The following is a 12,325-nucleotide window of genomic DNA, read 5'->3' as shown; positions in this document are numbered from 1 at the left end:
GCTTTGATAAGAATAAAACTCAGGCCTGGTGTCCCCCGAGGCCCCACCCCAACACCACCTCCACCTGCCGTTTCTCTTGCTGCCTCCCGGACTGATGGCAGCCCCATACGGCAGTCCCCTGGCCACCTGTCCTCCCGGACAGCAGACAACGTCTGGAAGCCCCGCTGCCCTTGTCATTGCCCGCCCAGAACCCGCCAGGGCCCGAGGCTTTGCACATGGGGCCTTCCTCCTGCTGCTCTCGCGGCCCTGGGCCCTGTCCCGGGCTGTCCGGGCGCACCAGCTGCTCAGTTTCAGGGAACAGGAGTAGCTGCCTGAAGATAAGCAGGTGCGTCTCCAGTTATTTCAGGGGAAAGTATTTGCCTCAACCCGATTAACAATCCAGGTCTCTATTCTGGGTAAATCATTGAAGAGTCTTGAATTTAAATTATCTTATTTTCAGTGACCAGATTTTGAATATTATGCTGGGAAATGTTCAATGGAGTCATACTAGCTTTTCTGCGTTCAGCATGATGTGAACTTTACACCCTTTCTTTGAGGAAATGTTTAACTCACAGTGGAAACTTACCTTTAAAAGACTACTTTTCCTTAATAACGTAATCATTGTTGCTACATCAATTTAATTGAGGCAATAAAAATGTTTAAGAGCCCTAGTCGGTTTGACTCTGTGGTTGGAGCATGGGCCTTCGGACTGAAGGGTCTCAGGTTTGATTCTGGTCAAGGGCACGTACCTCGGTTGCAGGCTCAATCCCTGGCCCCTGGTTGAAGAGCATGGGGGAGGCAACCCATCAATGGGTCTCTGTCACATCTATGTTTCTGTCTCTCCCTCTCTCTTCCACGCTCTAAAAATCAATGGAAAAATATCCTCGGGTGAGGATGAACAACAACAACAAAAAGATAGTGCCTCAGGACCAGCACACTGGCTGGGTGTTGACAGGCTGAAGGAGCAGTGGCATCGAGAAGGTTTTCTTGGGGTGCGAAAGACATGGGATTTGAATGTGATGGGAGGAGCCGGTGAAGAGGTCTAGGGGGCATCTGCTGTGGGTCCCAGAAGCGCCCACACCCTTCCTCGGGGGAGAGTTCCCTCTAACGTGAGGGCCTGTGGGCCCACACACTGGTCCATCTGGGGAAACGTAGGGGTGTTTGGGATTAGAAGTCCTTCCTACACGCCTGACTCGGGCTTGCATTTTTTGAAGTGACATAATAGGCATTGGGCAGTCTGGGGAACAAAGGCCTTGTTCTGCCTGGAGACACCCCACTTGTCACTTGCACCCAGGGATGCGGCATTGGGGCAAAAGGGATGGAAGACACGCTGGTTGGCTTCGGAAAAGCAGGACCAAGACCGTTGGAGCCAGGACATAGCACAGAGCTTAGTTACTTGAGCAGGTGTGGGAAGAGCATCTTGGTGGGGTCCTGTTGGGCGGGCTTCCCAGGGGCCCGACTGACTGTGTGGGGCTGGAATCTGGCTCTGGCAGGACTCCGTGAGCCACAGGCCTGCCTGTGATTGGTCCAGATGGCCCCTGTGCTCTAGTGGGGGGTCTTCAGTTAGGTCCAGTAACGGTCAGTGTCAGACACTCCGCACTGTCTGTGCAGGACAGGGCTGTGCCACCCGGGCCTTCCCACCAGGGCAGTGTGCTCAGCAGGCAGCCTCCAACTGCCAGCCCGTGGGAGGCGCTGGAGCTTCTGGGGCTGGAGCCATTGTGGCTCCAAACTGGGCTCCCTCTGTCCTCACTGCTCCTTCCTCCCTCAAGTGTGTGGCCCAGGGCACCAGATACCTGCCCAGGTTTGGGCTGACCAGCCAGCCCCCGAGAGCCTGGCTGGGCCTGGAGTCGGGAAGTCGCCTGGTCAGAGGTTCAGGGTGAGGGGATGCTGAGGGCGGCTGCACAGTCACTCAGAGTGAAGGCGGAGTCCCCACTGGGCCTGCGGACTCCCATGGTGTGAATGGGATACCCGCTCAGCCCAATATTCTGGCTGTTCCTAGAAGGTGCCAGAACCATCCTGTCTCAGGCCTGGTCCTGTGTGTTCCTTGGCGGGGCTGGCCTCCCCATGAGCGTCACAGGCCCCCCACCTAGGCTTTGCCTGGCCCCACCTCCCTCGTCCCTCCCCGGTGTGAGGTGTCTGCCGTGTGCCCTGGTCTGGGCCCCCCCAGGAAGTCCGCGGGTGGCAGTGGGCAGGGCGCCGCCTCTTTAAGGCGACATCACAAGGCTGCGGAAGGTGGGGCCCTCGTGGAACTCCGGTCTGGGCTGTTTCTGCGGCGCTGTGGCTCTGGATTTCCATCTCCATGGGGCCACAGGCCCACACGTGAGCAAGGCGTCCTGGTCATGGCCGAGGGGAACGAGCTGATGAGCAGGCTCATGAGCGAGAACGCCGACCTCAAGAAGCAGGTGCGGCTGCTCAAGGAGAACCAGATGCTCAAGCGCCTGCTGAGCGAGAGCTGCCAGGAGAGCTGCAGCCGCAGCAGCCGGGACCTCCTCTTCCCCAAGGCACCCGCCTACCCTGAGGCATGCTCCCCCACAACGGCAGGTGAGGCCCCAGGGTGGCCTGGGAGTGGGGGGCTGCTCCTGCAGGTGGTCCCGGCCACCCCTCCTTCCCTCAGGTTCAGGTGCTCATTCTGCTGTGTGTCCTCAGGTGAGCCTGTAAGTCCACACCTGGAAAACGGGGGGCGGTGGCCTCGCCACTTGAGCTGGTATGTACATCAGCGACAAGCACACAAGCGCTGCCACAGTGGCTTACAGCAGGATGTGTGCGATCTCAGGACCCCCAGGCCGCTGGGTTGGCCCCGCCAGGCCCGGCACTTGGCTCTGCTGCCTGCATCCCTCTCGGAGAGCAGACTGTCCCATGTGGGGTTCACACGGCCCTCAGTCTGACCTCACGACAGGCAGTGTCTTCTCAGTTCTCCATGACCACGGACAGCCTGACATGTGCCTCGGCGGCCAGCTGCAGGGGTGACGGCCGGGAAATCCTTGGGTCAAAGGCTGTGAGGGGTCGAAATGTTGAAGTAGACACTGATGAATGCTCTCCAGAAGGCTGCGGGCCCTGCACTCTGCCGATGGAGGAGCAGGTGCCTACCTTCCCTGCCTTCCCTGCCTCCCCATCACCCAGCCCGGGAAGCAGCCATGCCTGCCCCCGGGGAAGCGTGTGCACGGTGCCCAGCCAGGCTCCTGTTGGGCTGTCCCCTTCACTTGGGTTTTCAAGCACAATGCACAGTTTCAAAGGGACCAGAGGGGTGGCAGGTCCCCTCGGCCCCACCCCGGGCCTCCCACCTCAGTTCTCAGGGGTGTTCACGCAGTCCTCATTGTTCTGGGTGGAGTTGATTTTTAGTAGTTTTTGAGTATTCTCTATGTACAGTCCTCTGCCTCCTTCCCTTTAACATCACGACACGGTTATTTCTGTGCTGCTGTAAGTATATTTCTAAATGACTGACTGTGATATTAAAAAATCACATGAACACAATTCAATGAACTCTTTTCCTCATGTTTGAAATTATACTTTTTCTTAGCCTGAGATAAATAACACAGCAAAACGACTTTTATATTTAGGGTTATTTCCTTAGGGTACGTTTTGCTGAAGTAGTTATCAGCTCAGAGGCAGGGGTAATTATTCTTCACATTATTTCTTTTTCTCACATTTTTATATATTTATTCTTCCATATACCCCAAGTGGGATGTCTTCACCCACTAAGCTATGCTGGCTCACAGTTTTTTCAAGCCTCCTCACCTGTTTCTCACATATAAATTTTCACATTTATCAGTAAGTTTATTCCGGGAGTACTTTATATTCTTTCTTACAATTATGGATTTTTCCCCCATTGTATTTTTGGAGTCATCAGAATTGATGTATTTTGGAAAGCTGTTGATAGGTAAATACTCAATCTACAGCCAGCCTCCTCATAAGCTGTTTTTATTCCACTGTTTTTCAATTCATTCCCCTGTTTTCTACGTCTGCGACTGCACTGTTTACAAATGACCCTTTAAACGAGACTGACAGCGTGCACACTTGTTTTTGTCTTTGTTTCTCAGACTCTCAGAACTTTGGCTCCAGCAGCCTGTCCCCTGTCCTCCTGGCAGGCGGTGGGCAGTGATGCCCTGTCTGCCCAAGGGTGGCGGACACGCAGGCTGGGTGGTAGGGAAGAGTCCTTCTTTCCAGTCTTTACTTTTAAAAAACAAAAACTTGAGAAATGGCTCATCTGGTTCAATTTTGATGACCTTGTTTTGGCATTGTAAATTGTAACTCCTATTATTCCCAAGACTTCAATGAAGTTGTATTAAACACTTTAAAAATTTTTAATCATCAGTCAAGTCCAAAATACAGGTATAATTTTAAGCCACATTATAATAAACTATAAAGAAATAACAAGAGTGAACAGAAAACTCTGTCTCTTCAGGATTAAAAGGATTAAAAGGTGCCCTCAGTGGCTTCCTTCGGCCTGTCCGTGGGGTGTCGCTGTTCTGCTCCCTTGGGAGACCCAGGGTCCTGGGCTTTGCTGAGTCTGGATGGCGCTTAGTTCAGGATCTCAGGCTCTGCTCCTCCGAGAGTCTGGGCTGTGTTTTCTTCCTGTGGGTTCTTTGCAGGGATTTAGTAGCAGAGTTGTGACAAACTAGAACCTTAGTCAAGCATCTCTTAAGTTTTCAGTGTTCCAACCCCGTTTATCTGATGTAGGGATTATGCATTGTCTGGGAATTTGCAAGAATTCACCCGCCAACCGCCGAGCCCTGCAGCCCTTTAGAGTATAATTATTTTACAACTTCCAGATTTTTCTTCTTTCTTTATTGGTCCGTTTAGGTTTTCTACCTCTTATTGAGTCATTTAAAAATAATTTCCCTGAAGAGCTCTTCTTTTATCAAAATTTCCAGTTAATATACAATTTTATGTAATCCTTTCTATTCAAGCATTTCCTTCCTAGTCATTCTTAAATTGCTTTTCTCACTTTCAATTTTATTCCTGTATGTTTTCTGTTTCTCTAAAGTAGCTTTCCACTGTTTTGTTATCTTATTGGACTTAACATAGAACTGTTTCCAGTTATTTCTGCTGTCATTTTTGTAGTTTTTAAATTTTTGCTTTCCTGAAGAGTTCTTCCCATATTTTGATTTGAGTGTTTAGCTTTTTGGGTGATTTTTAAAAAGCAAAGAACTTACATTACTAATTTCATGATAAATATAGTTTTGAATGTGCTAATGTCATATCTAATGTTCTGATTTCCATTTTTTCTCAATAATTATGCTTTCCTATTTTTATTTTTGATATGGTCATTACTCAGGAGAATCCTTTTAATCCTGAAGAGACAGAGTTTTCTGTTCACTCTTGTTATTTCTTTATAGTTTATTTTAATGTAGCTTAAAATTATACCTGTATTTTGGACTTGACTGATGATTAAAATTTTTTAAAGTGTTTCATACAACTTCATTGAAGTCTTGGGAATAATAGGAGTTACAATTTACTAAACTGAAGCTAAAAGCAAAGCCCAAAGCCAACTGACCACAACAAAAATCCCTTTAAAGCCGGTACTAGATGGCGCTCTTCCCCAGGTCTCTGAGGTGAGTGGGACAGAACCCCCTTTCCAAGCACTGGGCTCCACTCTCCTCTGGGGAAGAACCCAGGACTGCGTGAGTTTTGATGACTCATGCTGGGTGAATTCCTGGAAGATGGTCGCTGACAGGTTCTGGGCCCTGCAGTGGGCTGGGTGGGAGACTGTGAGGCCCTGAGCTGCCGCCGGGACTGGCTGTGCTGGCTGGGTGGGCAGACAGGAGGCTACTTTCCTTCTGTAGAACTGTTTTTTGAGGAAAGCACTGCTGGGGATAGGGTAGTAGGCACATTTTAGGATTTAATTTTGTAATATAGCTCTTAAACTATTTTTTCAAATATACATATTTGCTTTATTACTAGGAGAAAAAGTCATGACATAAGGGTAGAAAAGGATTTTATAGACCTCACAGAGGAATTGATAGGTTAAATTTGACAGGTTAAAATTTAAAAAAAATTTGCATGATAAGAGTCACCATAAAAAAGGGTTGGGGGGGGGGGGTAAGGACACATATGTAATACCTTAATCAATAAAAAAAAACCCAGAGTTATAATATCAGCAAGGCACCCACTGAGAGAAGACATTTTATCAACAAGGCATTAGGATGCAGAGTACCAAAGGAACTGCTACAAATAATTTAACTAAAAAAAATGAGCAAAGAAGAGGCATGGATATTTCACAGAATGGAAACCTGAGCGGCCCATGGACACACAAGATGTTCAACATCATGCCCTAACCGGTTTGGCTCAGTGGATAGAGAGTCAGCCTGCGAACGCAAGGGTCCCAGGTTCGATTCTGGTCAAGGGCATGTACCTTGGTTGCGGGCACATCCCCAGTAGGGGGTGTGCAGGAGGCAGCTGATCAATGTTTCTAACTCTCTATCCCTCTCCCTTCCTCTCTGTAAAAAATCAATAAAATATATTTGAAAAAAATAACAATTGTTTTGTTTTTTTTTTTAAAAAAAGATGTTCAACATCACCAAGGATTAGGGAAAAGCCACGTGTCATCAGCTTGGTCTGTACATACCACGGAGTGATCAGAAGCTGCTGTGTGCACAGGACCACCACTGCTGTTGTAGAAAACAAAGCTAGCCCTAGCCGGTTTGGTTCAGTGGATAGAACGTCGGCCTGCAGACTGAAGGGTCCCGGGTCTGATTCCGTTCAAGGGCACATGCCTGGGTTTCGGGCTCGATCCCCAGTAGGGGGTGTGCAGGAGGCAGCCAATCAATGATTCTCATCATTGATGTTTCTATCTCTCCCTCTCCCTTCCTCTCTGATATATAAAAAACAAAAACCACTGTACCTGTGTGTGTGCATATGTACGTGTGCTAGGAAGTGATTAAATGAACCAGTTAGCTACCAAGTAACTCAACGTGGATAAATCTCAAAAAAGATGCTCTGTAGCAAAAAGGTTTACTGCAGAATAAAACGGGCGTAGGTTGATACCATTTACAGAAAACTGAACAAGCATGTAAAGGTCCCTGTATTGGGTGTGGATGCATGGCGGGTAGAAGCTCCCGAGGCACACATGCTTGCTGAGCCCATAAACTCAAGGCTGGTGGCTTCCTTGGGCAGGGGCGGGGCCCACAGTGGCTGCACCCACATCTTTCACCTTCTCCAGAGGGGAATGGGGAGGGCCCTGAAGATGGGGGATGTGAGCAGGTGTCAGAGCTTGGGGTGGGGTGTACGAGCGTTCTTAAAGTGTCCTTTACACTTTGGGGGATGTTTTAGGAACATCAGCCTGACCTCTCCTCCCTTTCCTCCCCGTCCCAGTTCCAGATATTGGAAGGTTCACCAGCATCCCGGAGGTGCCCTCCCAGCTGCAGACATCCTCGCTGGAGGACCTGCTGTGCTCGCACGCCCCCCTCTCCCGCGAAGATGACACTTCCCCAGGCTGTGTGACTTCCTCCCAGGTGTCCTTCAAGGCTTTCCTCAGCCCCCAGGAGCTGCACGCGTCTCGTACCACTGACAGGAAGCTGTGCCCACTCCTGAACCCCTTGCAGGACCCACTGGAGCCCAGGGAGATGACCCGACCCAAGAAGGTGTGCTTCTCAGAGAGCAGCCTGCCCTCGGGAGACAGGACCAGGAGGAGCTACTACCTCAATGGTACGGCGAGGGGGGCACTTGGTGGGCACTCGGGGCAGTGGCGGCAGTTGGGTAGGGCGGGTCTGGGTGGCCATCTGAACACCGCTTCTCCACCCACCCAGCACAAGGAGGAGCGTGTGGCTGGGAGGCCAGGACCCAGGGCTGCTTCTGTTCAAATCTTTTGCCCATTTAAAGAAAATTGGATTGTTTATCATTGCGCTGTAAGAGCTCATCATATAGTCTGGATACAAGTTCTCTTCTTGGGTATATGTTTTGCAAACATGGTCTCCCAGTTTAGGGCTTTTCCATTTTCAAAACTTTGTTTTTTGAAGAGCAATACAATTTAATTTGATGAAGTTTGGTTTATGGACTTTTAAAATAATATATATTTCATGCTTTTTGTGTCCTATTTAAGACATCTTTGCCAAACTCAGTATCAAAAAGATTCACTCTAATGTGTACTTCCAGAAGTTTTATAGTTTTAGGTTTTACATTTAGGTTCAATTATGAGCTAATTTTTGTATATAGTATGAGGTTTACATTAGGTAGCCACTTCTTCCAGCAACGGTATTTAGAAGGATTACCTTGCCCTGGCCAGTGTGGCTCAGTTGGTTGGAGTGTCATCCCGTATACCAAAAGATCTCAGGCTAGATTCCCTGCCAGGGCACCTACCCAGGTTGCTGATTCGATCCCTGTTCGGGGTGCATACGGGGGCCAATCTTTCTCACATCCATGTTCCTCTCTCTCTCTCTTCCCCTCTCTCTAAGAAACAAATTTTTGGATGGAAAAAAATTATCTTTTCCCCATTGAATTGACTTGACACTTTTGTCAAAAATCAGTTATCCAGATATGTCTGAGTCTATTTCTTGATTCTCCAGCCTGTTCTATTTGCCTATGTTTATGTTTATTCCAATACATCTTGTCTCAATTACTGTAGCTTTATAAGACCATAAACTAGATGGTATAAGTTCTTCCACTTTGTTCTCTTTTTGCAAAGTTGTTCTGGCTATTCTAGGACCTTTGTAGTTCCATATGAATTTTAGAATCAACTTGTTCATTTCTACAAGAAAGCTTGCTGGGATTGTCCTGGATCTATAGATCAATTAGATCAGTTTCCAGTGAAATGACACCTTAACAATGTTGAGTTTTCAGATCCATGAACATTTTATATATTTCCATTTATTCAGGTGCCCAGATTATTTGGTCGAGCATTATTCTGGGTATTTGGGTATTTGTGTGAGGATGTTTTTGGATGAGTTTAATATTGAAATCATTAGACTAAGTAAAGCAGATAGCTCTCCTTAATGTGGGTGGGCCTTACCCAATCAGTTGAAGGCCTGAATAGGACAAAAATGCTGACCCCCCTCTTGAAGAAGAGATAATTCTTCTTGCCTTTGGATTCAATGGAAACATCTTGGGTCTCATGCCTAACTGCCTCTGGACTGGAGCACATAATTGATTCTGTTGGTTCTCAGACCTTTGAACTCAGACTGGAGCTATATCATCAGCCATCCTGGGCTCCATCTTAATGTCTCACCTGCATATCTTGGGACTTGTCAGTCTTTATAATCATATGAGCCTTTATAATAAACACATACGTATGTACACACACCCCCCCCATTGGTTCTGTTTCTTTTCCTTTGGAGAAGCCTGAAAATGCATCTTTGTGTCCTGCAACCTTACTGAACTCAATGATTTGTTCTAGCAGCTTTAAAAAAAAAAAGATTCCTTGGGATAGATGATCATGTCAAGGTTATTTTTTTCATTTCTAATCTGTATGACTTTAATTGTTTTTCTTGTCTTATTGCACTGGCTAGAACCCCTAGAATAATGTTGACTAGAAATTATGACAGTGGGCAGTCATTTCTTTTATTGATTTAGGGGAAAGCATTCAGTTTGTCACCATTAAGTATGATGTTCGCTAAGGTTTTTGTATATGCCTTCATCTGGTTGATGAATTGCCCTTTAATTTTTAGTTTGCTTAGAGTTATCATAAATGGATGTTGGACTTTGTTGAATGCTTTTTCTGCATCTTGAGCATTTGGTTTTCATTTGTCATCTGTTGATACAGTAAATTACATTGATTGATTTTTGAATTTTAAAACCACCCTTGCATTGCTGAGATAAATCCCGCTCGGTCATGATGTATTATAGTTTTCCATATCATTAGGTTCAATTTGCTAAATTTTTGTTAAGAATTTTTGCTGTGTGTGTGGGATATGAGATGGAGACTTGGAGGGGAAGAGTGGTCCATGTGCCCGATAACATCTGGGAAATTACTAAAAATAGAATCTCCTGCCAATCCAGCCATCCTCTGCACAAACGTAGAAAAGGAGTCTTGCCATCAAATAAACATTAAGCCAGCCTGCAAGGCACAGCGGTTGCCAAGATCGACAGAATCTCCCCTTTCACTAGCCAGGCAGACTAGACTTGTTATGTGCTTTACATACGTGTTCTCATGTTACTCCTTGGGTGACGGGACAGACCTGGGCATCCTGTATTCACCTGGTCATAGGGCTTGATCCAGGTGGAGGGCAGACTCTCTGGTAACAGACGGACAAGAAAAACAATCCTGGGCTGTAAAACATCCCAAAGGGATGGAGCAAGGACTTAGCATCCCAGGTTTCCTAGGGAACACATTAAGAAAAGGCAAGAGAGGAAGGATCCTTTTCCTTTTTGGCAACAGAAAATTCAGTTTTCTTTTACCCTCCCAGTGGGGGCTGGAGGAAGGCGCCTATACATCACTATTGAGACCGGGGCCCTGGGGAGCCCCTGTCAGTGCTTCACCTGGAACCTGCAGCGGCCACATTCAAACTGGCCCTTTCCCTCAAATGGATACTGGAGCACAGGCAGGAGGAAGGCGGGTGGCCCTTGACCCTATGTGTGGGGGACCCCAGCCTGTCTCACCGTCCTCCCCTGCCCCCCCCACAGAGATCCACAGCTTCACCAGCTCGGAGAAGGACGGGCGCATCGTTGGGGAGATCGCCTTCCAGCTGGACAGGCGTATCCTGGCCTACGTCTTCCCTGGGGTGACCCGGCTCTATGGCTTTACTGTGTCCAACATCCCTGAGAAGATCAAGCAGGTGTGCCTCCTTGCCCCGTGGGGGGTCACCTTCCTGCTCCAGGGTTTCCTCCCTGCCTGTCACCTGTGATACCCTATGGAGGCCTGGGTGAGGCTGAGGGGTGTCCGAGGACACACACCATGGGGTGTGCTGAGCCCTTGCCATGAACACCTCTGCCTTGTGGCCTGGGAGAGTCTCAGGAGTGGCTCCGGGGCCACAGAACGCGTTGGCCTCGCCCGGGATGGGGCCCTGTTCTTGTCCCTGACACTGTCTGCTGGAGGGGAGAGTGGGAGGCTCAGCGTGCTGTGGTGGGGAGCTTGGCTCTGGGCCGGTTTGCCCATCTGTGAAGCTTCCTCCACGGAAACCTGGTCACTGTCCCCACCCTGGCCTCCTGTGACGGGTTCTGTGGCCAAGCCCCACCTTCCCCATGCGCTGCGTCCCCAGACGTCCATCAAGTCCCTAGACGGCTCTGTGGATGAGAAGAAGCTGCGGGAGCTGACACACCGCTACCTGACGCTGATGGCGCGCCTGGAGAAGCTGGGCTACAACCGCGAGGTGCACCCCGTGTTCAGCGAGTTCCTCATCAACACCTACGGCATCCTGAAGCAGCGGCCCGACCTGCGTGCCAACCCGCTGCACAGCAGCCCGGCCGCCCTGCGCAAGCTGGTCATCGACATCGTGCCCCCCAAGTTCCTGGGCGACTCGCTCCTGCTGCTCAACTGCCTGTGCGAGCTCTCCAAGGAGGACAGCAAGCCGCTCTTCGCCTGGTGAGCCGGCGCCCCAGCACCCGCCACGCCTTTCCTGCAATAAACGTGTTTGTTCCAAACCTGGGGGCCAACGTGCCTCCTGTGAGTCCCCTCCAGCGGGGGAAGGGCCATGTCCGCCGAGGGAGAGCCCAGGGCCCCAGGCGGGCACACTGCGCAAGAGCAGGCACCTTCGTGGACCGGCCGGGCGCACCCAGCGCCCACAGTCCCGCCAGCGCCCACACCTGCGTGGCACTTGTCACACTTTATTAAAATCATCTGTTTACTTGTTTACCTTCGGCTCTTTGAGGGCTTGAGAGCGCCTTGGTCATGGCTGGGGCTGCACACAGGAGGCGCCCCTGGTGTTTGTGGAATGACACCCGGACAGAGCCCCGAGGGGGAAGGGCTGAAGCTCAGGCAGGGCCCCCAGCCCCCAACCTCAAGGACCTTCCCCTTGAAAGGGCCAGAGGGTCCTGTCACAGTTTGGGTTTTTCCAAAAGCTGAGCCTGAGGCAAGGATTCAGGGGCAGGCAGGATGGCAGCAGACTCTGCTGGGCCCTGTGCAAAAGGAAAACGCAGGCCCCTTGTTCAAAAGTTAGGAAGTTTGCCCTAGCCGGTTTGGCTCAGTGGATAGAGCATCGGCCTGCAGACTAAAGGGTCCCAGGTTCGATTCTGGTCAAGGGCACATACCTAGGTTGCAGGCTTGATCCACTGAGCCAAACCGGCTAGGGCCCTACTACAATGTTTAATGTCTCAAAACCCAGCGTCACCTCAGGTCCAGTCCCAGCATCTTGTGTTCCAGCCGTGGCCAAGCCCTGGCCCAGGACCGTCCCCCCAGGAAACGTACCACTGCTCCCGCTGGAGCCCTCAGGCCCGTCTCTCTGAGGTCTAGAGAGGGTGGGGGACCTCCAGGGCCTGG

The 12,325-nt window shown here is 49.8% G+C and overlaps 1 protein-coding gene across 1 annotated transcript; it reads left to right on the top strand.

Moving 5' to 3' along the window:
- Positions 1-1,426: 1,426 nt before the first annotated feature.
- Positions 1,427-11,514, top strand: SPATC1L (spermatogenesis and centriole associated 1 like). Its single transcript, XM_079766966.1, has 4 exons — positions 1,427-2,520; positions 7,291-7,623; positions 10,534-10,685; positions 11,109-11,514. Exons 1-4 carry the CDS (start codon positions 2,319-2,321, stop codon positions 11,433-11,435), a joined length of 1,014 nt encoding a protein of 337 aa, XP_079623092.1. The 5' UTR covers positions 1,427-2,318; the 3' UTR covers positions 11,436-11,514.
- The last annotated feature ends 811 nt before the right edge of the window (positions 11,515-12,325 follow it).

Source organism: Cnephaeus nilssonii (assembly GCF_951640355.1).
Source record: "Cnephaeus nilssonii genome assembly, chromosome: 3".
Classification (NCBI taxonomy): Eukaryota; Metazoa; Chordata; class Mammalia; order Chiroptera; family Vespertilionidae; genus Cnephaeus; species Cnephaeus nilssonii.
The sequence above is the reverse complement of the archived record's forward strand: the minus strand, read 5'-3'. Positions and strand labels throughout refer to the sequence as shown.